General features: G+C 37.0%; 1 protein-coding gene across 3 annotated transcripts in view; it reads left to right on the forward strand.

The window, feature by feature from the left end:
• Positions 1 to 27,301, forward strand: part of YES1 (YES proto-oncogene 1, Src family tyrosine kinase) — a 71,852-nt gene that overhangs the window by 23,396 nt on the left and 21,155 nt on the right. For all 3 annotated transcript variants that reach the window (XM_045041729.1, XM_023241795.2, XM_003995052.6), the window contains exon 2: positions 26,136 to 26,408. In XM_045041729.1, coding sequence (XP_044897664.1) covers positions 26,144 to 26,408 — 265 coding nt within the window. In that variant the 5' untranslated portion in view covers positions 26,136 to 26,143. The remainder of the gene's footprint in view (positions 1 to 26,135; positions 26,409 to 27,301) is intronic.

Below are 27,301 nucleotides of genomic sequence, written 5' to 3' on the forward strand. Positions count from 1 at the left end.
AACACCTGCAGGCCAATTGAAACTGTGACATCACCAACAAAACACACATACAAAAAGTGACACTAGATAGACTGCAGAAAGGACAGTCATTTACAGTATAAGAGCCTTGTTTGACCTGAGCTTGGGACATGTGGATCTGGCAAATTAAATTTTTCACAGCCCTGCACGTGTCTGCAAATAACCACAAAAGTGCCATGAGCATTGATTTGGGGGTTTACAGATAAATCCTATTAGAGTAAGCTAATTCACAAATAATTCACCCAAATTAAGTACTTGTATCAAGTACCCTTCTCTCTTCTGGGGAGGGGGGGGAGGAAAATGCCTCCCTGTTTTGGTGTTGTAACAAAGGAAGTCACCCATCTTTAAATTCCTGATAATCTTGGTAATTGCTCTGCTGAGACCAGCTTCCTGTCGAATTCTCATTAGGGGGCCTTGAAGAACAGTTGGATTCAATGTCATCTGAACAGGCTTATGGTAATGCCAGTCACAGCCCTGTTCCCAGGATTCAGGCCTTTTACAATACTTCTGTCTCCTTCCAGGCACTTAGAACAAGGCCAGTTTTACTTGTTCCTTTTTCTCCCCCACCAGGGCTAGTACTTCAGAGGTTTGATAAGGGAAGAGGAAGATAGTATCTCTTAATTGGCTTATTTCCCTCTAAGACCCACTTGTATGAGGGAGTTAACTAGATGGACTCAACCACTTTGTTTTGCTTTGAAGTGCTAAGTAAATTAAACTGGTCTCCTAATTTAGAAAAGTTATGTTCCTTAGTACATAATTAACTAACACATGATACATCTCGAGCCAAAACATGTTCACCATCTAAACCCTAATAGGTCAATATAATTTTGGCAACGTATTGATTACAGATATAGGCACTGTGGCAAGCAGAATTATGGCTTCCCCTAAAAATCCACATCCTAATTCCTAGGACCTGAAAATGTGTTAGGTTACATAGCTAAGGGGAATTTTTCTTTTCTTTGTAACTGCAAATTTCCTCCATGTTCACATATTAAAATTTAAATAGCAGATGTATATAAAGTAAAAAGGTGTTGGATGCACTAACTTATTTAGTCCAGACAGTAACCATTGAAGATATGAGCCATTATTAACAAGAAAAGTTTTGGGCACATACGTGACAAAATATGTATATCTCAAAATGGGCATTTTTTGCCAATAAGAAATTTGGGAAGACTCAGTAATTTTACCATTCTTGTTTCCTTTAAATAGCATCTGTGTTTTGTTTATTATTAAACAGCTAAAAAAACTTCATTAGTTGTATATTACAAATATTAGTATCAGGTAAAAAATTAACCAGTAAATGATATGTATAGAAGGTTAGAAAAATCTATGTACAGGTAGGGAAGTAGATATATTAACTCCCTCCTTAATGTTTTATGCTGATTTTTCCAATTCAACTAAGTTGAGCTCTCAGATTTAGTTTCGTTATAACATTGGATCTATACTTACTGCTAGGGAGATATAAAAGGTTATGTGATGATTTTTCCCAAACGTTTATCCCACTTTATATAAGGTTTTCTTTTCTGTTCAGTTTGGAACAAGATACGTGCTAATTCAAAATTTAAAAAATGTTTTTGAGATCTTTTCCCAGCTCTGTTTGGGTCTCTAGCTAAAAGTGTGCTGTACAATTTGAAACTTTCTTAGAATATCTTTAAATCCTTTTCTTTTATATTAAAAAATAAGTATATTTGTAGTCTGTTTTGCACCATTAACTGTTCAGATCAGAAGTTCAGAAAGTTAAAAATAAAGAGGATAATCCTTTTTACATGTTTCATGTTGATACCACATTTTCCATTCATTAAAATCTTTAATGACACTTCTTTAAGTGTCACTTAAAACTTGACTAATTACTGGGGCACCTGGGTGGCTCAGTCGGTTGAGCGTCCGACTTCAGCCAGGTCACAATCTCACGGTCCGTGAGTTCGAGCCCCACGTCAGGCTCTGGGCTGATGGCTCAGAGCCTGGAGCCTGTTTCCGATTCTGTGTCTCCCTCTCTCTCTGCCCCTCCCCCGTTCATGCTCTGTCTCTCTCTGTCCCCCCAAAAATAAATAAACGTTGAAAAAAAAATAAAAAAAAAAAAACAAAAAACTTGACTAATTACTAATATATTCTTATTGGAGCTTGGAGCTAATTCACTTAAATAATTCTTGTGAAGCATTAATAGTGTTTACTTGATGGAGTAATAAGCCCCGAGTGTTTTGATTGCTTTAACTCCCTCATTTTCTGAGACCTTCCCCATCTGTCATGTTTCAGTGGTGATCCTACCTCCTAGCTGGAGGGGATTGAGCCACATGCAGACAGCTGACCCAGGGTGGGCTAGAGTTCTTTAGGAATTTGAAGTTGATACTTAAAATCCCTCTGTGTAGGTCTAAAATGAAGATCCATAACTCTGGTACTATTGGCAGCCATCTTCTACCCTGTAAAGAATCAAAAAAGTCATTCTGCCACAGGAGACAAGAATGAAGTAGATGAACAGGGTAGCAGAGGTGAAGGATGGGCAGAGACTGAGACAAACACACAAGGGGGAAGGAGGAAAGAGATGCATAAATAGGGAGGGGAGGAAAAGATGGAGAGGAAAGGGTTGGAAATGGGGCAGACAGAAGGACCAGGAAAAGGAAAGCAAATAAATTTACATTTTATTACTTAAGTTCCTGGTTCTAGTTTTTCTTTATGACTTTGAATTGCATGTGAAACTCCTGTAGGCTTTATAAAAATACTCTGCTTTGTTTAAGCTACCTCTAGTCAGATCCTGTCCTTATAGCCGGAAGAGTCTTAACCAAAGCAAACACTTGCCGTTTGTTCAGGTATATGTTAGCTGCTCTCTATATAATGTCAGTTACTTGTCACAACCTTGCAAGATAGGTATTATTAATCCTCTCAAAAAGAGGAAACTTGGGTTTAGGAGCAATTTAAGTAATTTGATAAAGGATCACAGTAGCTAATAAGTGACAGAAGCAGGATTGAAATGTAGGTCTAACTCCAAAGTTAGTGCTTACTCATTCACTCTAAAAATACTGGATATCAGCTGTGGGGTAGATGGTAGGCCAAGCTACAATAGAAACAAAAAAATTGCTGTCCCAGAATTTACAGTTCAGAGGAGGATAGAGACAAATAGGCAGTGACAGTTCAGCATAGTAAATGGTGGTGGGAGGGAATAAAATGTGATGTAAGACCACTTGAGAGGTCAGAGAAGATTCCTGGAATGTTTAAGTTAAAGCCTGAAGGTTAGGTAGTTATAAATCAAGCATAAGGAAAGGTAGATTGTGCCTAGCACTTATGAAGAGAACATAGTGCATTTGAAGATCTAAAAGAAATTGAGTATGTAGAGAGCATAGAATGTAGGGGATTAATGTAAAGAGATGAGCCAGGAGAGGTAAATAAAACAAACCCTGCGGGGCCTTCTGGTTCATATTAAGGGGTTTGGACTTTATTTTTGGGAGCAGGAGGGGGTTGGGGTCATTGAGGGCTCCTGTTAACCTTTAAAACTGTCAGTTATTTTGTCCAGGAAAATGGGTTTATCTGGAAATAGCATAGCATTGCAATTTGGGGCAAGTTGAGATCAAAGAAGAACTTTACTTTCTAGAGAAAAGGAGGAAGTTGGAAGTTGAACAAAAGTCCTTTGGAGGAAGTGAGAGTTCAGATATGGTGATGGTTTCTCATTGACTGAGTTGTGGTATTTTTCTGTTGGTTGAGCTTGTTACTGGTCAAGGAGAAATGCTCTCCTCTTGGAGAAGTAAAGTGGGCTTCTTCTTGTTGGGAATGCAATGTATGTTTCTTCCTGTTGGGGCCTGTGGTTGAGGACAAGTGGTGGGGCTGGAAGGCTCCTCTTCTGGCCTCCTGACTCAATTTTAAATGAGGTTTCCTTTATTTAGTTTCACACTCTTAATCAGATTTTCTTTGTAGAAAACACATCTTCACACTATAGCCAGAAAAGACTGGAGAAATAGTGACACTAGAGGTACAGAGATAGTAAAGGAAGCTTTTGCAATAATACAGACAGTGATTAGTACCCAAGGGAAGTAGTAACTAGTTGAAGGAGAAGTAGAAGAATTTTGGAGATTTCAGTGTAGTATGAGCAGCTCCTGGTGACTGATTGGATATATGGAGTATGAGTTAAGAATGACTGTCAGGTGTCTAAGGCAGTGTATACTTACATTCGTTGAAACATGGGTGACAGAGAAGGAAGAGTAGATTTTGATGGGAAGGATGACAGGTCCCATTTTGAAGATGGTAAATTTGAGATTTCTGGAAGGTGTTCCAGGTGCTGCCCAGTTAAAGGAGCCTCCTATAGTGAATATTTTGACAAAACTAGATTTAATCTTTCATCTTTACCCTTTATGTTTCTGGAAGAGAGTGCCTACAGGTATGCATGTAATAAGTTTTGATATTTTAGATCTGAGAGACTTTTTCTATTAATTTAAAAAGTAAAATCATGTTCTAGCAAATCTCTTCCAGCAAATTGCTAGAAAGTCATTGCTTGTCTTTGACATTCTACTGTAAAATTACCATTATTCTGTGGACTTTAGAAGTAAAAAATGGCCTATTCAAAGGCAAAATTGGTATTTAACACCTGTTTACCAAGTAAATATCCAGAGAACTATATTGGCATTAATTTTTGAATGAAACAAACTAAAAAAATGGAGCAATAAGCATTTAAGTACCTAGTGTATACCTAAATTATACTTTTTTTATTTATTGATGACAGAATAGAATTTGCTTAATGAAAGTTAAAAATTAAAATAAAAAATCTTTTAACATTTGGCAATTAAAATTTTGAAGCAGACATTTAATTTGTATCAGGCTCTAACAATTAAACTACCTGTTGGGACACCTGTATGGCTCAGTTGTTTAAGTGTCTGACTTCGGCTCAGGTCACGATCTCGTGGTTCACAGGTTCGAGCCCCACATGGGGCTCTGTGCTCACAGCTCAGAGCCTGGAACCTGCTTCAGATTCTGTGTCTCCGTCTCTCTTTCTGCCCTCCTCCACTGACACACACTCACATACTCTCTCTCTCAAAAATAAACATTTAAAAATATTTAAATAAACTACATGTAGTAACACATCATCTTGCTTGAGAAAGGATATTAGGTAGGAGAATAAGCTAAAAAGGAGGACAGTATTTTAAAAGAATGTGTTTATTGTGCTAGCTTGGGCAGCACATATAATAAAAAAATGTATTTATAACTTCTGTACATCTAAAATTTGAAAACAGTTTTTTATAACTGGAAAAAGTGGTTTTAAACATACATAATATGCACAAATTACAATTAAATTCTTGGATAGCAATGAAAACTTATTTTTAAAAAGCTTTCTTACTCCTATTACTTAGAAATATTAGCTTGGATGGCCTGGGTTGGTTGAGCATCCGACTTCAGCTCAGGTCATGATCTTGCTGTTCATGAGTTCAAGCCCCTCATCGGGCTCTGTGCTGACAGCTCGGAGCCTGGAGCCTGCTTCAGATTCTGTGTCTCCCTCTCTCTCTGCTCTTCCCTTGCTCACATGCTGTCTCTCTCTCAAAAATAAATATTTTTTTTAATTAAAAAAAAAAAGAAATATTACCTTGAGTATGAGAGGCAGATATACAACTTCTGCTAATTCCTGAGAAAAAGCTAGTGGTTGAATAGAATACAAGACCTGCACCAAAAGGTATCAAAGATCAGAAAGGTTTCTAGTTTTTGAGATTTGTAACAGATTAAACTGATTCCTTCTTGCCTTGCTTCGGTAAACTCATCTCCAGCCAAGCTCGCCCTCATGTGACTTATTTTGGTTTTTGAAGCACACCTGACTGTTCCTTGTTGGTTGCTTATGTTGCTGAAAGCTTCCTCTCCCCAATCTTCTGTATTAATTTCATGTTTACAGTTATGTATTCAATTTATATACCAATTAAACTTACAAATTTTAGATCTGTGGCTAAAACGTACATTGAAACTCAAGGTGTTGTCAGGAAAAGCATGGTGGGAATAAATTAAACATCATGGGAATTTGGGCAAAATTAAAGACTTTCAGGTCAGTTTTATAAATTTTCTAAAAATGTGTGTATCTAATTTCTCCTTCTTTTTAGTCTTAGATAAAAACCAGAAGGGATATATACATTATTCTAGAAAAAATTGCATTGTATGCTTTTAAGTTTTGAAACTCTAAAGAAGAATCCAAACAGTGCCTAAGGAGCATTTAATTGATTTAAGGACTTGAAAGTAATATCTAATTATTTACTGTAATTTGCAAGTATAAAATCTCGATAAAGGACACTAGTAAGGTAAGATGTAAAAATCTGAGAGGATAAAAATTCTTAAGATAGGCATAAAATCAGCTTTTCTTTTTTCAGGAGTTGACTGAATTTATAAAGGGAATGATGCCTGATAAATATTTATCAGTGCCTTTCTACCAACAAACTTTTTTTTTTTTTAATTTTTTTTTTCAACGTTTATTTATTTTTTGGGACAGAGAGAGACAGAGCATGAATGGGGGGGGGGGGGCAGAGAGAGGGAGACACAGAGTCGGAAACAGGCTCCAGGCTCCGAGCCATCAGCCCGGAGCCCGACGCGGGGCTCGAACTCACGGACCGCGAGATCATGACCTGGCTGAAGTCGGACGCTTAACCGACTGCGCCACCCAGGCGCCCCCAAACTTTTTTTTATTAAAGAAAAAATTTTTTAACGTTTACTTTAGAGAGAGACAGAGCATGAGCAGGGGAGGGGCAGAGAGAAGAGGGAGACACAGAATCTGACGCAGGCTCCAGGCTCTGAGCTGTCAGCACAGCCTGACATGGGGCTCAAACCCACAGACTGCGAGATCATGACCTGAGCTGAAGTCAGACACTTAACCGACCCAGGCGCCCCAGCAACAAACTGGTTTTAATAATTGCCTAAGTGGCCAGAGGTAATTCCATGTTGAATTGAATACTTTTTTAAAAATCTTGGGGGTTTACATTAATTTGTAAGTGATTTTTATTACTACTAATTTCCTAATGCAGTACATTTTAAGTATTCTTTACAATTCTTTACAAATTTTTTATATTAGGCCCTTTTTATGGCTGATTCTATGCCAGATTTCATTAAAGAAACCACAAGGGCGGGGGCGTGCCTGAGTGGCTCATTCAGTTAAGTGTCTGAGTCTTGATTTTGGCTCAGGTCACGATCTCTTGGTTTGTGGGTTTGAGCCCTGCGTCTGGCTCAGTGCTAACAAAGTGGAGCCTGCTTGGAATTCCCCTCTCTTCCTCTCTCTCCACCCCTCCTGCTTGCTGTCTATCTCTCTCTCAAAATAAATAAAAACAAAGTAAAAAACAAAAAACAACAAGGAATCACCAGGAATTTAGAATGAGTAGGCTTACTCTTTCAGGTCAATTGCTTGTATATCTAAAAATTAAAAAAAAAAAAAAGGTAGAAAATTGCTGTCAGTGCGCACTGCAAGCTCAGTTTTCCGTTGCTCATATTTTCTGTTCTCCTTTGACTCTTGGAAAATTAAGTTCTTTGTTTGCTTTTACAAGACAAAGTGCACGCCCTTTGGTAGTCTGCTGTTTCCTCCTTCCCATCTATGTTTTCTGTTCTTTCCGAGTCCTGCCTGATTTATGCTGAAGGGAAGAGATTTGAAAATGAAAGTTAAAGGAAAATCATCCCTTATGTTTATGGCTTAATAGACCACTGTTACCTGTGGAAAACTGATCATTTTATATCTTACGAATTCTATAAAATATTTCTTTGGGATTTCTTTCAGATTTAAAACTTAGTTGTAAACTGGAGCCATTTGGGCAAAATGCCAAACTAGGGCTTCCCCCTGCCCCCCAAACTGGATACAGCATATAATGTAATAATTGCTTAGTTTGCTAGAATTAGTTTACAGATATAATGTACATTCAAGTGGGTTTTTTTTTTAGAGTTCAAAAGTATGTTAAGTTATCTGAGAAATATTAATTCTGTTACTAATAATAAGGCAACATGGTCATGGTACAGAGGGGTGGGGTACTGTTTTCAGTTAGATTTATAGGTGGGGCAGTGAAGCTGACTGCCAATAGTGTTATCACGTTTGTAACATTTTCTAAAGGGCTAATATTTAATAACTTATCAACGAACAGAAAATGGTATGCACAAGGCTTCCTTAAAGGTTCTGTATGGGGGCGCCTGGGTGGCTCAGTCGGTTGAGCGTCCGACTTCGCTCAGGTCACGATCTCACGGTCCGTGAGTTCGAGCCCCGCATCAGGCTCTGTGCCGACAGCTCAGAGCCTGGAGCCTGCTTCAGATTCTGTGTCTCCCTCTCTCTCTGGCCCTCCCCCCATTCATGCTCTGTCTCTCTCTGTCTCAAAAATAAATAAATGTTAAAAAAAAAATTAAAAAAAAAAGTTCTGTATGGATAGTGGAAAAAAGTAGCATAGAACTCTGAAGACTCAACCTCTTCTCCTTGAACAGGTCAACCTCCCTAGGCTTCAGGTTCTTTATATGATGTAGCGATTATCCTTACTCTTTGGCTGGTAACTGTTAGAATTATTATGGGATCAAATTAAGTAATAAAGTACTGTGAAAACAAAGGATTGTGTATAAAGTACTGTTAAAATACCTTAATACAGTGTACAGTGTAAAGTGTTACCTGCTAATGATTGAGCCAGATGCATTAAAAATGTATCAAATTTGTCCCAGCTCCACTAGTCATACTGTTACAAAGCAGGTTCAATATAGGTAATTTTGATATGTGACCACCTACATATATACAAAGTTGAGAAACATTTTTATCTGACTTATGGGATTGGTAAATTAGGAAATGGTTGGAAACCCTGCAAGTATTTCTAAAATACTTGTTATGCTTGGCCCTTTTGGGGGAAACAATCTGCTGGGTTATTGGATAGAATTATTCAGAATCAAGTTACAATTCAGTAAATTATTTTTTCAACAAAAATGAATGTCCATATATCTAAAGCGATTTGTGTTAATTAGAAGGAAATACAGGATCATTGTGATATAGGCTCTGGTCCCTGTTGCTATGTATTCTTGGCCTCCTCTTTCCTCTTCTTTTTTTTTTTTTTTTAATTTTTTTTCAACGTTTTATTTTTTTATTTTATTTTATTTATTTATTTTTTTGGGACAGAGAGAGACAGAGCATGAACGGGGGAGGGGCAGAGAGAGGGAGACACAGAATCGGAAACAGGCTCCAGGCTCTGAGCCATCAGCCCAGAGCCCGACGCGGGGCTCGAACTCACAGACCGCGAGATCGTGACCTGGCTGAAGTCAGACGCTTAACCGACTGCGCCACCCAGGCGCCCCTCCTCTTTCCTCTTCTTACTCTTTTATGTGTACTTTAGCACTGAACTACTTATGGTTTCAAAAATCCACTTTGTTCTCTCTTGTCTGTGGGCTTTTGAACATCCTACTGTCTCTGCCTAAAACACAATCTCTGATTTGTGTAGTTAACTTCTAAATGGCTTTTTTTTTTTGTCTTTCCCACCCCTAAGTCTGTGTTTTAGAAGTTTAATAGTGATGTGAAAGCAGGTTAGGAAAGTAACTTGGAATACCAAATTAAGGAGTTGAGATTTTATCCTGTATGTAGTAGGAAGCCATTGACAGATTTATCTTAAAGAGTGTTACGGACAGAATTCTACTTTATGAAGATTATTAGGTAGCCAACATGTTAGAACCACTTTTGGTTGAATTAGAGGTTGAGAATCACCATAAATGGCCAGATTATGAAGCAGAGTTGTAGAAATGGAGGTGATCTGAAGACAGACAATGCAAGCATTTATTCACTGAAGAAATATTTATTGATGCATATTATGTTCCTAGCTTTGTTCTGGGAGGATACAGGAGTGAATGAGGATAAAAATTCCACTCCTCTGATATTCAGAAAATATAGTGAATGCCTTAGATCGATATGAAAAAAACAATGCTATAAAAAAAGTATACAAGTGGGGCACCTGGGTGGCTCAGTCGGTTAAGCAGCCGACTTCGGCTCAGGTCATGATCTCGCGGTCCATGAGTTTGAGCCCCGCTTCGGGCTCTGTGCTGACAGCTCAGAGCCTGGAGCCTGTTTCAGATTCTGTGTTTCCCTCTCTCTGACCCTCCCCTGTTCATGCTCTGTCTCTCTCTGTCTCGAAAAAAAAAAAATAAACGTTAAAAAAAATTAAAAAAAAAAAAAGTATACAAGTATCTTGAACAAACAGACATTTCACAAAGGAGAATGGCCAATAAACATGTAAAGGTATTCACTTTAGTAGTCTTTGTGAATGTTGAATTAAAATCCCAATGAATTAAAATCCACTACAAATCCACCGGACAGATTGAAAATTCTAAGTAGTAGTGAAGATGTGAAGCAGTGGTAACTCTCACACTCTATTGATGGGGGAGTATAAACTGGTACAGCCACCCTAGAAAACTGTTCAGCAGTATATGCTCTGTGACCCAGCTATCTACTGCAATGTATATTTCCAATAGAATGGTTGTTGGCAGTGTGTTTCTTGATCTGGATGATGAATTACATGGGTATTTGGTTTGTGCTAATTCATTGAGGTGTACATTTGTTATGTGTATTTTTCTGCACATGTGTTATATACTCTAGGAATTTTTTCCCCCCATTTTCCCATTCTTATATTCTGGAGGGAGGAGCCATCATTATCATCAAAATCATCACCACAATAGCAAACTTAATGAATAATATATGCCAGGTGCTGTTGTAGGTGCATTACAAATAACTCTTTTAGCCCTCAACAACTCTATGAAGCTTACTATTATTATCCCCATTTTATAGTTGAGGAAACTGAGGCACAGAAAGGTTGAGTGACTTGCCAAAGCTCACACAGCTAAGTGGTGGACTCAGACTTTGAACCCAGGTGTTCTGTCTCTGAAGTCTGTTCTCTTTTTTTAAATTTTTTTTTTTCAACAATTATTTATTTTTTGGGACAGAGAGAGACAGAGCATGAATGGGGGAGGGGCAGAGAGAGAGGGAGACACAGAATCGGAAACAGGCTCCAGGCTCTGAGCCATCAGCCCAGAGCCTGACGCGGGGCTCGAACTCACGGACCGCGAGATCGTGACCTGGCTGAAGTCGGACGCCCAACCCACTGCACCACCCAGGCGCCCCTGAAGTCTGTTCTCTTAACCACTATGCTGTATATCCAATAAACAAGAGACTCTGTGCACTCAACCCTTATGCTTTATACAGTAATAGTTGGTATCGAAAAATAAAGCAGATTAAAGGAGAATGAATAGGCAGCGCTCTAGGAGGTGTTATATTGCTGCTTTATATAGGTTGGTCAGAGATGGTCTCATTGAGAAGGTGACAGTAGCACAAAGACTTACAGAAGCTGAGGGATGATGTGTGCAGGTATTTGGTAGAAGAGCTTTCCAGACAGACAGAAGGAAGTGTAGTGGCCTGAGATGCAAGTATGCTTGGCCCATCTAAACGACAGGAAGAAGGCTGTGTGGCAGAACTGGGGCAAGTAAGAGCACAGTAGTAGGAGATGAGGTTAAAGAAGTAGTTGGGGCTGCATGGTAGGTCGAAGGACTAGGAGTGCGTGTCCTAGAATCCAGGTGGAAAAAGCATTTTAAAGGAAAAGGGAGTGATCCCTGTGTCCAGTGTGGCTGACAGTCTTAATAATAACATAAACAGTCAACACATATTTTGTATGTTTTATGTATTAAACACTATATTCTTACAATGAAGAGAAAAGAAAATGTCAAAATCGTAAAATATGTTTATAGTCCTGTAAAAAATCTGTGTATAAGTAGACCTACACAGTCAAACCTGTGTTGTTGAAGAGTCAACTGTGTTAACCTGATTCTAACACAAACTTACTTCAGTTTGAAAGGCTTTCACTTTAAGTACATTTTGCTAAAATGTGTATTTATACTAGCTAATAAAGCAAGAACTTATGCTAAACAGAGCAGTCATCATGATACCTACTGGACTTAAGAAGAACCATGGAGTGAGCACCTGATGGCCAAACTATTACTGGTCAGCAGGTTAGGGCTTTTGCTTGCACCCCCTCCTGCCCGCCTTCATATCAATGCAAACTCAGAAACAGGCAAATCAAACAGTGGCTGAAAGAAATTGTGGGAACCTGGAGTAGATCACAAATGAATCAAAATTACAAGTAAGTAGAAGTTATGAGATAGGGAACAGCTATCTTAGTAGAGTGAAGTAGTTGGTTAAAGCATCAGGAATACAGACATAGAGATGCTGAATCCACATATGGTAAGGAAGCAATAAGCTCCTACCAATGAAGTAGTGATTACCTACTGTCAAGACATGCATTAAAACTCAAACACCAGCCTTTTGAAATTAATGTGTATGATCAGATTGTTTTTTAGTTTCTGACTTTTATGAGATTTGTACCTCCTCCCCATTAGCATTTTTATCTTTAGAATAAAACCCGTTCTTGAGTCCAAAACAACCTGCCGAGCATTAAGCTGAGTATAAATTTTAGACTTACCATGCAGGCACATAAGGAAATAATAAAAATAAAAAATTTAAAAATTATTTTTCCTTCTTGAAATTAGAAGGAAAATGCCACAGAGTACTTTAACTGATGATAGTAAAACACTTAAAATGTCCATTTGTTTGAAAGTGGTCATTATTAAAGAATAAATCTTTTGTCTGTTATATAAGCTGAAGTACAATTTGGGGGCGGGAGAATTCATACTCCTTGCACTTTAATAACATTAAAACCAGGGAATGAAATGTTTTTTCTGGGTATTAATTTTTAAGAACGTTTAAAGTGGCCATAATGGATTTACAATCCCCCCTGCCCCTTAAAAAAAAAACGAAAAACAAAACTGGGCACCTGGGTGGCTCAGCCGGTTAAGCATCCAACTTTGGCTCAGGTCATGATCTCATGGTTCGTGGGTTTGAGCCCCACGTGGGGCTCTGTGCTGACAACTCAGAGCCTGGAACCTGCTTCAGATTCTGTGTCTCTGTCTCTCTCTGCTCCTCCCCCGCTCACACTCTGTCTCTCTCAAAAGTAAATAATAAACATTAAAAAAAAAACAAAAAATAAAACCCCTAAAAACTGAAGATGTGTTTTCAGATGTTAGACAACAGCAGTGGAAATATGTGACCCCTGAAATATGAGAAACAAAGTGAGCTGTATGGTCATCTAATCATGCCAACTTTCTGCCTAGAGGCACAGTCTGAATTACAGAGCAAGGAGAGGGATCTTGGGTAAAGAGACAGTGGTCTCAACAAGTTGAGGAGACAGAGATCAGAATTCATGGAGGCTGAGGCAGCTGAAAGTTGGAGGGCAAAATTCTAGCAGAAGGACGCTATGTAGAACAATAATTCTGAAAGCCTCTCTAGAAGTCTCTCTGACTTTATTTTTCTCTGAATTTAGGAATGTATGTGTGTAGAGTGAAACTATATAAAGCCAGGCAAAGAGTGACCAGGTTGCTATGAGCTAATGGCCCTTTGAGGTTATAGAGGGCTGGGAGGTATTTGAGTTTTTACTAGCTAAAGGAAAAAAGGCCTTGTTGATCATTCAGCACTTTCAATAGAAACCCCTAAGGGCTGTGGTACTAAAGTACATTGGTAAAGAACATTATGAACAACTTTATGCAAATATAAATTTAACAGGTTGGATAATTAGATCTTGAAAGTTATAAGTTAAAATGTAACAAGAAAAATTGAGAATGGGAGTATGCTAAAGATATTGAATTGGTAATTTAATCACATGATTAGCATAATACCTTCTAATCACTTGATCACGTAATACTTGATTAGCGTAATACCTTTCTTCTTCTAGGTCCATCCATGTTGTTGCAGATGTTAAAATCTCATTCTTTTTTGTGGCTGAGTAATATTCCATTGTGTGTGTGTGTGTGTGTGTGTGTGTGTATCACATCTTTATCCATTTATCTATTAATGGACACTTAGTTTGCTTCCATATCGTGGCTATTGTAAATAATGCTTCAGTAAAATAGTTTTGAATTAGTGTTTTTGTTTTCTTTGGGTAAATACCCAATAGTGGAATTACTGGATTGTACAGTAGTTCTATTTTTAATTTCTTGAAGAACCTCCATACTGTTTTCCACAGTGGATGAACCAATTTACATTACCACCAACAGTGCATAAGGGTTCCTTTTCTTTACATCTTCACCAACACTTGTTATTTCTTTTTGATATTAACCATTCTCACTGAAAGGAAGTGGCGTCTCATTGTGGTTTTGATTTGCATTTCCCTGATGACTAATGATGTTGAGCATCTTTTTATGTGTTGGTCTTTTCATGCGTGTATCTTCTTTGGAAAAATGTCTGTTAAGTTTTTCTGCCCGTTTGTCAATCAGATTATTTGTTATTTTGGTGTTGAGTTGTATAAGTTCTTTATATATTTTGGATGCTGACCCCTTATCAGATATATCACTTGCAGATATCTTCTCCCATTTACTGACTTGCTTTTTTGTTTTGTTGATGGTTTCCTTTGCTGTGCAGAAGCTTTTTATTTTGGTGTAGTCCCAATAGTTTGTTTCTGCTTTTGTTTCCCTTGCCTGGAGAGATATATCCAAAAATATTTGCTAAGGCTGATGTCAAAGAGATTACTGCCTGTGTTTTTCTTCTAGGAGTTTTATGGTTTTGGGTCTCACATTTAGGTTTTTAATCCATTTAGAAGATTAACTCTTCTTTAAATGTTTGGTAGAATTCACCTGTAAATCCATCTGGTCCTGAACTTTTGTTTGTTGAGAGTTTTTTGATTACCACTTAAATTTTGTTGCTAGTCATCATTCTGTTCATATTTTTTATTAATTCCTGATTCAGGTTTGGAAGATTGAATGTTTCTAGGAATTTATCCATTTCTTCTTGGTTGTTCAGTTTATTGGCATATAATTTTTCATAGTAGTGTCTTATAATTCTTTGTACATCTTTGGTGTCGGTTGTTACTTCTCCTTCATTTGATTTTATTCATTTGGGTCCCCTCTATCTCTATTTTTCTCTCTGTGTCTCTGTCTTTCTGTCTCTGTTTTTTGTTGTTGTTGTTCTGTTTTTCTTTTTTTTTAAGATGAGTCTAACTAAATTACCAATTTGATCTTTTCAAGGAACCAACTCTTGGCTTCATTCATCATTTCTCTTGTTTCGTTAGTCTCTGTTTCACTTCTCTGATCTTTATGATTTTCTTTGACTAACTTTGGGCTTTGTTCTTTTTACAGTTTCTTTAGGTATTAGGTTAGGTTGTTGTTTTAAGATTTTTCTTGTTTCTTGAGGTAGACCAGGATTGTTGTAAATTTCCCTCTTAAAACTGTTTTTGCTGGGTCCCAAAGATTTTAGAGCCTGCATGCAGGAGTGGGGGATGGGCAGAAGGGGGGAGGCAGAGAATCCCAAGCAGGCACTGCACAGTGGCGAGCTGAAACCAAGAGTCAGACGATTAACTGACTAGCTACCCAGGCACCCTACGCTGGTTTGTTTTTAATTTCATTTGTCTCTGTGTATATTTTTATTTCCTCTTTTCTTCACTGATCCATTCATTATTTAGTAGTGTGTTGTTTAGCCTCCACATGTTTGGTTTTTTTCCTGCTGTTTTCTTGTAATTGATTTTTTATTTCATACCATTATAATCAGAAAAGATGCCTGATAGGATTTCACTTTTCTTAAATTTATGGAAACTCATTCTGTGGCTACATGATTGATCTTGGAGAATGTTCCATGTGCACTTGAAAATAATGTATATTCTGTTGTTTTGGGTTGGAATGTTCTGTACATATCTGTCTAATGTGTCACTCAAAGACACTGTTTCCTCATTGATTTTTTTGACTGGATGATCTATCCATTGATGTAAGTGATTGTTAAAATTCCCTGATAATATTGTATTAATGTTAGTCTCCCTTTATGTCTGTTAAAATTTGCTTTATGGATTTAGGTGCTTCAATGTCAAGTTCGTAGATATTTACAATTGCTATAAGCACTTGTTGGATTGATACCTTTAGCATTAAGTAATGCTCCTTTGTTGCTTGTTATAGCCTTTTTTTTAAAGTTTATTTTTGTGTAGGGGCGCCTGGGTGGCTGAGTTGGTTAAGTGTCCGATATTGGCTTGGGTCATGATCTCACGGTTCGTGCCCCATGTCAGGCTCTGTGCTGAGGGCTCAGAGCCTGGAGGCTGCTTCAGATTGTCTCCCTCGCTCTCTGCCCCTCCCCCACTTGTGCAAGTGCGCTCTTTCTCTCCCTAAAACAAACAAACAAATAAATAAATAAATAAATAAATGTATGTATGTATGTATGTATGTATGTACGTATGTATGTCTGTTTTGTCTGATACAAGTATTGCTACCCTGGCCTTCTTTTTTCGTTCTATTTTGCCTGGAGTATATTTTTCCATTCCTTTACTTTCAGTCTGTATGTGTGTCTTTAGGTTTGAAGTATGTCTCTTGTAGGCAGCATGTAGATGGGTCTGGTTTTTTTAATCTATTCTGTCACCTTATGTCTTGTTTGTTTTTTAAAGTTTATTTTATTTTTATTTATTTTGAGAGAGAGATAGCAAGTGGAGGAGGGGCAGAGAGAAAGGGAGAATCCCCAGAGGGCTTGCACTCATAAATGGGTCACAGACCTCACAAACTGTGAGATGATGACCTGAACCAAAATCCAGAGTCAAGCTTAACTGACTGAGCCACCCAGGTGCCCCACCTTATGTCTTTTGATTGAAACATTTAAACCATTTACATGTAAAGTAATTACTGATAGGTGTATACATATTGCCATTTTGTTAATTGTTTTGAATTATTTTTTCTAAATAATTGTTATTTCAAAATAACTTTCTTGCTCTCTTTCCTTGCAATTGATTTTCTTTAGTGTTATGCTTGGCTTGGCTTTCTCTTTATTTTTTGTTTACCTATTAAAGGTTTTTGGTTACCATGAATTTCATACATATGTGGGTTTTGAGAGGGAAAAGAAAGACTTAGGATTGTTGACAATGTAGAGCAACTGGAATTCATATTCGTTGCTGGTAGGGATACCAAATGGTACAGCTACTATGGAAAACAGTTCAGCCTCTTATGATAAAGGGTATGCTTAACTTTATGTGCACAAGCAGGTTCATTTCTAGGTATTTATGGTGGTGGGGTACAACATATGTGCCCACACAAAGACTTGTACAAGAATGTTCATAGTTACTAATAGCCCCAAACTGGAACAGACCAAATACCCATTAACAAGTGAATGGATAAATAATGGTATATTCCTAAAGTGGAATTCTATTTAGTGATAAAAATTATTGAACTACCTATATATGTAGCATCACGGAAGTATCTGAGATAGATAATGCTTGGGGGGGGGGGGGGGGGAGGGAGCCAGATACAAGAGACTACACATGGTATGAGTCTATATATATAAAACTCTAAAAAGGATAAATCTTGAGTTAGACAAAACAGATCAGTGGTTGCTTAGGGCTACGATTGGAACTGATAGGAAAAGCGAACGACAGAACCTTCTGGAGGTGATTGAAATGTTGTATATTGTGAGTGTAGTATTGGTTGCACAGTTGTAGATATTTGCCATAACTCATTGAACTGTACACTTTAAGTGGGTGCATTTTATTGTATGTAAATTACACTTCAAAGTTGATTTTAAAAATAGTTTAGGAAAAAATTTGTAATAATACCTAAAAGAAGAAATTTCCATAATTTTAAGTACATATTTCTCGAAAAGTCTTAAAGTAGTAGTAATATTCAAAGTAAGAATTAGTCTTGTGTTTGAGCAAATATTCACACACATTATGCTCTATCAAATATCGATGTGAAATAGCTTGCTAGGAATTTTAATTTTACCTTTATAGGCTGTGAGTTTTACAATATCTCAGATTTCTGCAAACACTTTAAAGGGAGTTTAGGATCTCTTTTTGGTAAGCTATTGAATCCTGACAGATTGAAAGGCATTAATATACTAACTATTGTCAGGTGACTTGAGTAGTGTATTACTGAGTAGTTATTATTCCACCTTCAAGTTAACAGAGAACAAAATGAAAACTGGCTTATACAGTAGATATTATTTCACATAATAAGATTTCTGGAACTAAAGTGTGTTCTAGGATTATAGTAGGGTTTACAGTTCAATACCTGAGCAGTATCATGAAGGACCCAAGTTCCTTTCATCTTTCTGCCTTACTGTTCTTCCTATGTTAGTGTACTCCTGTCAGAGGAGTGCTTTGCCATCCCTGGATGGTTGTCTCAGATTTAGGCATCACAGATAATAACACCTAGGGAAGGAAAATGGAATATTCCTATTTTGTATTCCTTTTTACAAGTGAGGGAAACATCCGAGAAGCCCATGCTCATGGCTTAACACATTTAATTGCGGAAAGGGATAAGACTACATGAGTGGCTTGAATGAAACATTATTTACAATGAAATTGACAAATGGAAGGTTAACAAAATCAGATAATTACTTTTTATTAAAGTAGGGAGAAGAATGACTGAGTAACCCAAGTATATGCTGTATTAGATTGTGCTAAGGCTCTGAAGGACAGGGACAGTGAACTAGACAAAGAAATAGAAAATGTCTTGATAAAAGTGTGTGTTCCCAACTTATGAAGATGCTGCATTCCAAAAATTCTCCATATTTTCATGGCCTACTAAGTACTAGCTTACTGCAGTCTAGCTTTTATCTTCATGATGCTATAGCAGAAATGCTCTTGCTGCAGTCACCAATGAGCTCCTAATTACCAGTCAGCGGGCCTATTAAAATCAGTTGAACTACTTGACTTCATTTTGGTCTGTAGCATTATTAGACATTTTCTTCCTTAAAGTCTCTTTATTCTTACTGTACTATTCTGTTTCTTATTTTTTTTTCAATGTTTGTTTATTTTTGAGAGACAGAGACGGAGCATGAACAGGGAAGGGGGAGGGCCAGAGAGAGAGAGAGAGAGAGAGAGAGAGAGAGAGAGAGAGAGAGGGAGACACAGAATCTGAAGTAGGCTCCAGGCTCTGAGTTGTCAGCACAGAGCCCGATGCGGGGCTCGAACTCACAAACCGTGAGATCATGACCTGAGCCAAAGTTGGACACTTCACCAACTGAGTCACACACGTGCCCCATCTTATTAAAAATGTATTACATTATTATAAATGTATTGTAAAATATTGTAAGTAACAAAAAGAATTCTTTGTTACCCACATTTAATATATTAACATTTCTCTATTTGCTTTACATTTCTTTTAAGAAAGAAAAAAATTGCAACAGGTACAATTGAAACCTCCCAATCCATTCCACTCTCTCGATGTTCTTTTCCAACCATGTTTTTATATTTATGGAAGTACTCCCAGCTCTAATTGTTGCTTCCTAATTTCTTTGCCTATTTATTCCCTATATGTAGGTATCCTGTACCGTTATATGAATTCTTCAAACCCCTGCAAATCTTTCCTTGTGAAAATATTTTTGTTTGCTCTTTCTCTAGTTTCTGCCTTTTTCCCTAAGTTTTAGACATATTATCAATCCTCTACTAGATGTTTTCAATATGATGCCCCAAAGGCACCTAAAACTAACATCTGAATGAGCTCCTGTGTCCAGAAAAACCTGTTTCTCTTCTAATTCAGTTATGGTATTACTCTGCACCCAGTTCAAACTAGAAATCTTGGAGTCATCTATTCCATAACACACATATCATTAACTATTTTAGTGTTTGGTAAATACTGGCGAGTGAATAAATAACTCCTTTTTCTTCATATCTCCTCTACCTATATCCAACTGATCATCTACACTTCATATTCTACTTAATATTTACTTCATTAGTGTTTTCCTCTCATCTCTGGCCCCATAGTGTTTCTGCTTCTGTCCCTTATCACATGGGGCATTGCAGTAGGTTTATAGCTTGGCTGTCATCATTTCTTTCTTTGTGCTCTTTAATTCATACTTCTACCATAGTTATTTTTAAACACATATTGTCGCCTGCTGTTCACCTTTTCAAAAGTCTTGAATAACTTCCCAGTGCTCCCTGGATAAAGTCTGAAATAATTCCCTTCATGTGTAAATTGTCCTCTATCTTTAGCCTCTGTCCCACCATCTCATAGACACCCCCATATACTCCTGTCACAGAGATGTTTTCTTCCCTAAACACCATGCTTTTCAAACGTCTGAGCCATTCTGCACTTTTCATTATTCCTGGAATAACCTATTTCCTCTTCCCCAAATCTCCAGCTCTTCAAGACCCAGGTCACATTCCCCTTTTTCAAAATTTTCTTTCCCAAGCACTCTGGACAGAGCTTATAACTTACTTTGTTGTCTCGTGGTGTTTTATACATACTTCGCCTCCACCATTTTTCACATTTTACAATACTGTACTTGTTTCCTATACTTATTTGTTACCTTTTTTTTTTTTAAAGGGACCATTTCTTGACATTTCCAGCTCTTTATAGTGTTTAATAAATATGTTAATAAATATGTATGTGTATGTTAGCAGTGTGGAACTTGAAGAGGCTTTCCCATATAACTGTTCTAAATGATGCTATGTTTCTAGGACACCCCATAAAAATCTGTTTAACTCATGTTGCACCTGAAGTTTAAAAATGTAAATCATATCCTACACTTTTATAATCCTGTTTCTAAAGGAGATGGGAAGCAGTAATAACTCCTTTGTGTTCATACTGGGGTGCTGGACCAAAAATGAGTCTATCCAGGCATCTATTGGAAAGGGCAAATTGGTAGAAGTGAGAAGTTGTACCAAAGACTCTGGATTAAGAAAAAAGGCCGGAGGACAGTTAAGAGTAGTAATGGAAGACTGGAAGCAGGGGGAGGGGGGGAAGGTCTGACTCTGGAAGGAAGAAGGGTTAAGTCAGTGATGTTTTCCAGAGAGAAAAGACCTAAGCAACAATTGCAGATAAAGAAAAAGATGAAAATGAGGAGTTAAGGGAGCTGGGAATAGAAAAGGAGGTGGGTGAATAATTATGGTAATTGCAGTTATGAATCAATATATTTCAGTTGGCCTGTTTTGTGAATATATATTGATTGTTGGTTAAAATGCTCCCTTCATCTTTGAGTATTGAGTCAAAATTTGCCAATCTGATAAGCAAGAAAGGTACCTTTTAAAATTTGCATTTATTAGAGGACTGGAAAGGTCAGATATCTCCTTATACTGCTTATTGGCCTTTCATATTTCATTTGTAAATTATCTCTTGATAGGCTTCCCTGTTTTTTTGAGGGGCTGTCTTTTTTTTTTTTAACGTGTAAAATGTCAACCAGTTTTCATATGTGTACATTTCTGTGTTAGACTAAGAACATGAGCAAGTACAAAGATACTTTCCCTTTTCTCATATCTTTAACTTTGCTTAAGACTTTTTTGTCCCTACTCCTGTTCCCCACACAGAAGTTAGATAATCATGCATCTAGGCTTTTCTTTTAAGGTTTCTACTTTTACATTATGCTTTAAAACACTTTTCCAACTAGATTATGAAACATGGTGAGTTTCTTCTAATACTTTTAGAAGCAGATACCTTTTATGTAATTAGCTTATAGTTTCCTCAAAGTGTGTTCATTACAAATTTAAATTTCCACTCCCAGTTATGTTTTGATGCTTATACTTAACTGTCACATCTTAAGAATATACTCATTTAAGATAATGATCTGAAAATCTTCCAGCTTTGAGGTTATGAGAGTTTGTTTTCATATTTATAGCTACATTTATTTTATAGTGCTTAATTTTTTTTTTTTGCATTTTTATTGTTTTAAGTAATTTACACCCAGTGTGGTGGGTCCAAGATCCAAAGTTGCATGCTCTACCAACTGAGCTAGCCAGGTGCCCCTAGAATGTTTTTAATTGAAGTATAATTAATATACAGTGTTAGGTTTCAGGTATACAATACAGTGACTTGACAATTTCATAACAATACTCAGTGTTTACCATGATAAGTGTAGTTGCTGTCTGTCATCATACAATGTTATTACAATATTATTGACTGTATTCCTTATGCTGTACTTTTCATCTCTGTGACTTACTGTATCTCTTAATCTTCTTTACCTACCCCATCCCTCCACTCTGACAACTACCAGTTCTCTGTTTTTAAGAGTCTGGTTTTTTGTTTGTTTGTTTTTTAGATTCCACATATAAGTGAAATCATATGGTACTTGTCTTTCCCTGACTTATTTTACTTAGCATAATATCCTGTAGGTCCATCCATATTGTCACCTATGGCAAGATCTCATTTTTTTTTATAGCTGAGTAATATTCCCATTATTTACACACATCCCACACATATTTATCCATTCATTTATGTATAGACACTTGGATTGCTTCCATATGTTGGCTATTGTAAATAATCTTGCAGTTAACATAAGGGTGCATAGTGAAATTGCTGGATCATATGATATTTCTATTTTTCATTTTTTTTAAGAACCTCAATACTGTTCATTACCGCCAACAGTGCATGAAGTTTCCCTTTTATCCACATTCTTGCCAGTACTTGTTATTTCTTTTTGGTATTAACCATTCTGATAGGAGGTAATATCTCATTGTGGATTTGATTTGCATTTCTCTGGTGACTAATGATGTTGAGCATCTTTTCATGTGTCTTTTGTCCTTTTATGTGTATATCTTCTTTGGAAAAATGTTCAGTTCTTCTGCCCATTTGTCAATCAGATTATATGTTTTTTTGGTGTTTAATTGTATAAATTATTTTTTTTATTTTTTTTTTAAGTTTATTTATTTATTTATTAAAAAACAATTTTTTTTTCAACGTTTATTAATTTTGGGACAGAGAGAGACAGAGCATGAACGGGGCAGGGGCAGAGAGAGAGGGAGACACAGAATCGGAAACAGGCTCCAGGCTCTGAGCCATCAGCCCAGAGCCCGACGCGGGGCTCGAACTCACAGACCGCGAGATCATGACCTGGCTGAAGTCGGACGCTTAACCGACTGCGCCACCCAGGCGCCCCTTAAGTTTATTTATTTTTGACAGATTCAGAGTGCGAGCATGAGCTGGGGAGGGGCAGAGAGAGAGAGGGAGACACAGAATCCGAAGCAGGCTTCAGGCTCCAAGCTGTCAGCACAGAGCCTGATGCGGGGCTCGAACTCATGAACTGCGAGATCATGACCTGGGCTGAAGTCGGACGCTCAACCGACTGAGCCACCCAGGCGCCCCTAATTGTATAAATTCTTTATATATTTTGGATACTAACCTCTTATTGGACATATCAGTCGCAAATATCTTCTCCCATTTACTGAGTTGCTTTTTTGTTTTGTTGATGGTGTCCTTTGCTATGCAAAACCTTTTTATTTTGGTGTAGTCACAATTGTTTATTTTTGCTTTTGTTTCCCTTGCCTGACAAGATCAAAAAATATGTTGCTAAGGCTGATGTCAGAAAGATTACTACTTAACATTTTGTTTTTCTTCTAGGAGTTTTATGGTTTCAGGTCTCACATTTGTGTTTTAATCCATTTTGAGTTTTTTTTTCTTTTCATTTTGAGTGTATTTTTGTGTGTAGTATAGGAAAGTGGTCCTACATTCTTTTGCATGTAGTCATCCAGTTTCCCCAACACCATTTATTGAAAAGACTTTTTCCCCATTGTATATTCTTTCCTTTGTCGTAGATTAATTGACCATATAAGCATGGGTTTATTTCTGGGCTCTCTGTGCTGTTTCACTGACCTTTGGGTCTGTTTTTATGCCAGTACCATACTGTTTTGATTGATTACTATAACTGTAGTATATCTTGAAATGTATGATTATGATACTCGATACTTCAGTTTTGTTCTTTCTCAAGTCTGCCTATCCTATTCATGTCCTGTGTGGTTCTATACAATTATTAGGATTATTTGTTCTACTTTTGTAGAAAATACTACTGGTATTTTGATAGGGATTACATTGAATCTGTAGACTGTTTTGGTGTTATAAACATTTTAACGATATTAATTTTTCCAGTCTATGAGCATGGTATACCTTTCCATTTGTTTTGTCTTCAACTTCTTTCATCAGTGTTTTATAGTTTTCAGTGTACAGGTCTTTAACCTCTTTAGTTAAATCCATTCCTAGCCTTTTTTTTTTTTTTAGTGTAATTATAAATGGGATTGTTTTCTTAATTTCTCTTCTACTTTATTATTAGTGGGTAGAACTACAACAAATTTCTGTATATTAATTTTGTAGCTTCTAACTTTAGTGAATTCATTCATCAGTTCTAATAGTTTTTGGTGGAGTCTTTAGGGTTCTCTGTATATTGTATTATGTCTCTGCAAATAGTGGCAATTTTACTTCTTCCTTATCAATTTGGTTGCCCTTTATTTCTTGTCAGATTACTGCAATATAGCTACATTTTAGATGTTATATAGCTAAGGTCATAAATATTCAGTCTTTGTGAATTCATGAGGCAATCATCTTAATCACTCACCTACTTCCTTTTGAATGCCATGTAAGAAAGGAAAAACTGTAAAATTAGAATGACCCTTAAAAGGAAGTGAATTAATGAACTCCCCATTAGTGCTCCCATAAGAAGTGAATAAAATAATGCAGATTTGTAATATTAGTAACCTATTGTATGAGTCATGTTTGTAAGATGCACAAAGAGATGAGTAAGTCTTGATTTTAAGAAATGTATTGCCAGTAATTTGGGGGTAGGGTGGGAATTACACCAGTAAGCAAAAAACAAGATACAAAATGGTAAGGTAAGCATTCCATATAAAAATCTCCCCAAAAGTACACTGGACGTTTTAAGGAAGACAATATTTTGCCATTTATAGGGAAAAGCCTGAATGGAAAGTATCATTTTTGGTGACATTCAGTGAATGGATAGAACTATAGCAGGTAGAGAAGTTTTAGATGTAAAAATCCCCACAAAATTGGGAAAGCACAGGGCATATGTATTGGGGAAACAGGAAAGTGTGTGTGTGTAGATAAGCATAAGGAAATAATAGGAGACAAAGTTGGAAAGATAGAGTGGGATTGGATTTGGTAAGCATTGGGAGTGTGACTGTAGATAAGGAAGAAAAAAGTTACAGAACTACCCTGTTCTATACGTGGTAGCTACTAGCCACATATAGACACTGAACACTTGAAATGCACCTGGTCCAAATAGAAATGTACTATAAGTTTAAAATATATAACAGACTTCTGAGACTTAGTACAAAAAAAGAATGTAGGGGCGCCTGGGTGGCGCAGTCGGTTAAGCGTCCGACTTCAGCCAGGTCACGATCTCGCGGTCCGTGAGTTCGAGCCCCGCGTCAGGCTCTGGGCTGATGGCTCAGAGCCTGGAGCCTGTTTCCGATTCTGTGTCTCCCTCTCTCTCTGCCCCTCCCCCGTTTATGCTCTGTCTCTCTCTGTCCCAAAAATAAATAAACGTTGAAAAAAAAATTAAAAAAAAAAAAAAAAAGAATGTAAACTCTGTCATTAAAAATTTTTTTATTGATATGTTGAAATAATTGTATTTTATATGCAGTAGATTAAATAAAATCTATCATTTAAATTAAATTTTTTTATTAAAAAATCTGTTTATTGTTTATTTATTTTGGGAGAGAAAGTATGCACACGTGCTCACGCATGAGCGGGAAGGGGCTGAAAGAGAGGGAGAGAGAGAATCCCAGGCAGTAACAGTGAGATTATGATCTGAGTCGAAATAGAGTCCACCGCTTAACCGACTGAACCACACAGGCGCCCCTTCTTTTTATATTTTTTAACTTGGCTGCTAGAAGATTGAAAATTATATATTTGGCTCAGATTATATTTCTATTACAAAGGGCTTTTATAGATAGAAGGAATACAGCTGGTATTTGCTAGTATTTACTACGTGCCACATATTGTCTGGAACCTGTAATAAACTTAAGTTAATCGTCATAGAAAACTTTATGAAGTGATGTTATTATTATCCCTCTTTTTCATGTAAGGGTAAGGTGCAGAGAGGTTGGGCAGCATACTCCGCTAGTATGTAGAAAGCCAGGATTCAAATGTAGGCGCCTCTGGCTTCAGAGCCAGTGGCTTTCCCAGCACACTATGGCATGTTGTCATTGGACCATTAAAGGTGGTTGAGCTGGAGAATGATATGGTTGGAATGATGCCTCAGCAGACTTGTAATAAAGATAAGTAAGGAGAAGAAACTCCATTTTTAGTTGTCTAGTTTTTTATTTTGTTAATGTTACTTTTTTGTGGAAGAACAATTCCTTGTTTAAAGTGAAGTTTTAAATTGAGTTTTTTTGAAGTATCCTTTATATTAACCACTTCTCAAAATATTTGCCTTACCGCCTTTGTAGATTTGATAATGGGCTGCATTAAAAGTAAAGAGAACAAAAGTCCAACCATTAAATATAGAACTGAAAGCACTCCAGAGCCTGTCAGTGCAAGTGTTAGCCATTATGGAGCAGAACACACGGCAGTGGCCCCATCGTCTTCAACAAAGGGAGCATCTGTTAATTTTAACAGTCTTTCCATGACACCATTTGGAGGATCCTCAGGGGTGACACCTTTTGGAGGAGCATCTTCTTCATTCGCAGTGGTGCCAAGTTCATATCCTGCTGGTTTAACAGGTGAGATTTAAATGGACAGTTCTGTTGTCTGTTTGGGAATGTGACCTTAGGCAGTACATTCAAAGAAAGATAACTGCTTGTAAGAAAGATAAGTTCCTGGGGGACTTAATAAGTTTATATGAAAATTAAACTTCTAACGTAAAAATGAAAGTGTTATTGTATACATAGATATTGTTCTGGAAAATTTGGTGATTATCGACTGGTTATACCATTATTTCATTTTTCATTTTTCAAGTAATTATGAAGTGCCTGCTATGTGGCAGGTACTGGGGTTATAAAAATTAAAAACATGTACCCCTCCCTCAAGAATGTTATAAGTTTTCAGGTTTATAATGTACTATCCAGTATTAAAATATTATAGTAGTTACTTAATATTAAATGGTAATGTAGTGATGATGGTATTTTTTTTTTTATCAGATACTGATTGATTTTAAAAAGAAAAGTCCTAAGGCTCAGAGTTAAATGATTTTTTTTTCAGAGCCAGAGATAAGCAAGAGAGACAAGGTTTAATGTTCTGTTCCAGAACTCCATTTATTACTTTATGATATACTTTCAGAGAACAGGAAGAAGTGACAGCTGACAACCTTTCATGGAGCCAGAAATGCTCTAAAAAATTAGTTAGAAACTTTAAAAGATTTCTTTTGTGGAAGGTTTCCACATCAGGATACTTTTTCCCTTGAGTAACAAAACATAACTGGTTTTAAAAAGGTAGAGTGAGCTCTAGGATTCCTTGATATAACAGTAGTTTTTTAATGTCATCAAGGACTCGAGTACTTGATCTCTTTCCAGTAGCCCTTAGAGTTTCTGCTTTAACCTTAGGCTTGGCAAAACAGCTGCTAGCATCAAATTGAGCAGCAACATGTGTCCTTACTTAACAATCAGAGGGGGCAAAA

The sequence above is a fragment of the Felis catus genome, chromosome D3 (genome assembly GCF_018350175.1).
Source record: "Felis catus isolate Fca126 chromosome D3, F.catus_Fca126_mat1.0, whole genome shotgun sequence".
In the NCBI taxonomy this organism is placed as follows: Eukaryota; Metazoa; Chordata; class Mammalia; order Carnivora; family Felidae; genus Felis; species Felis catus.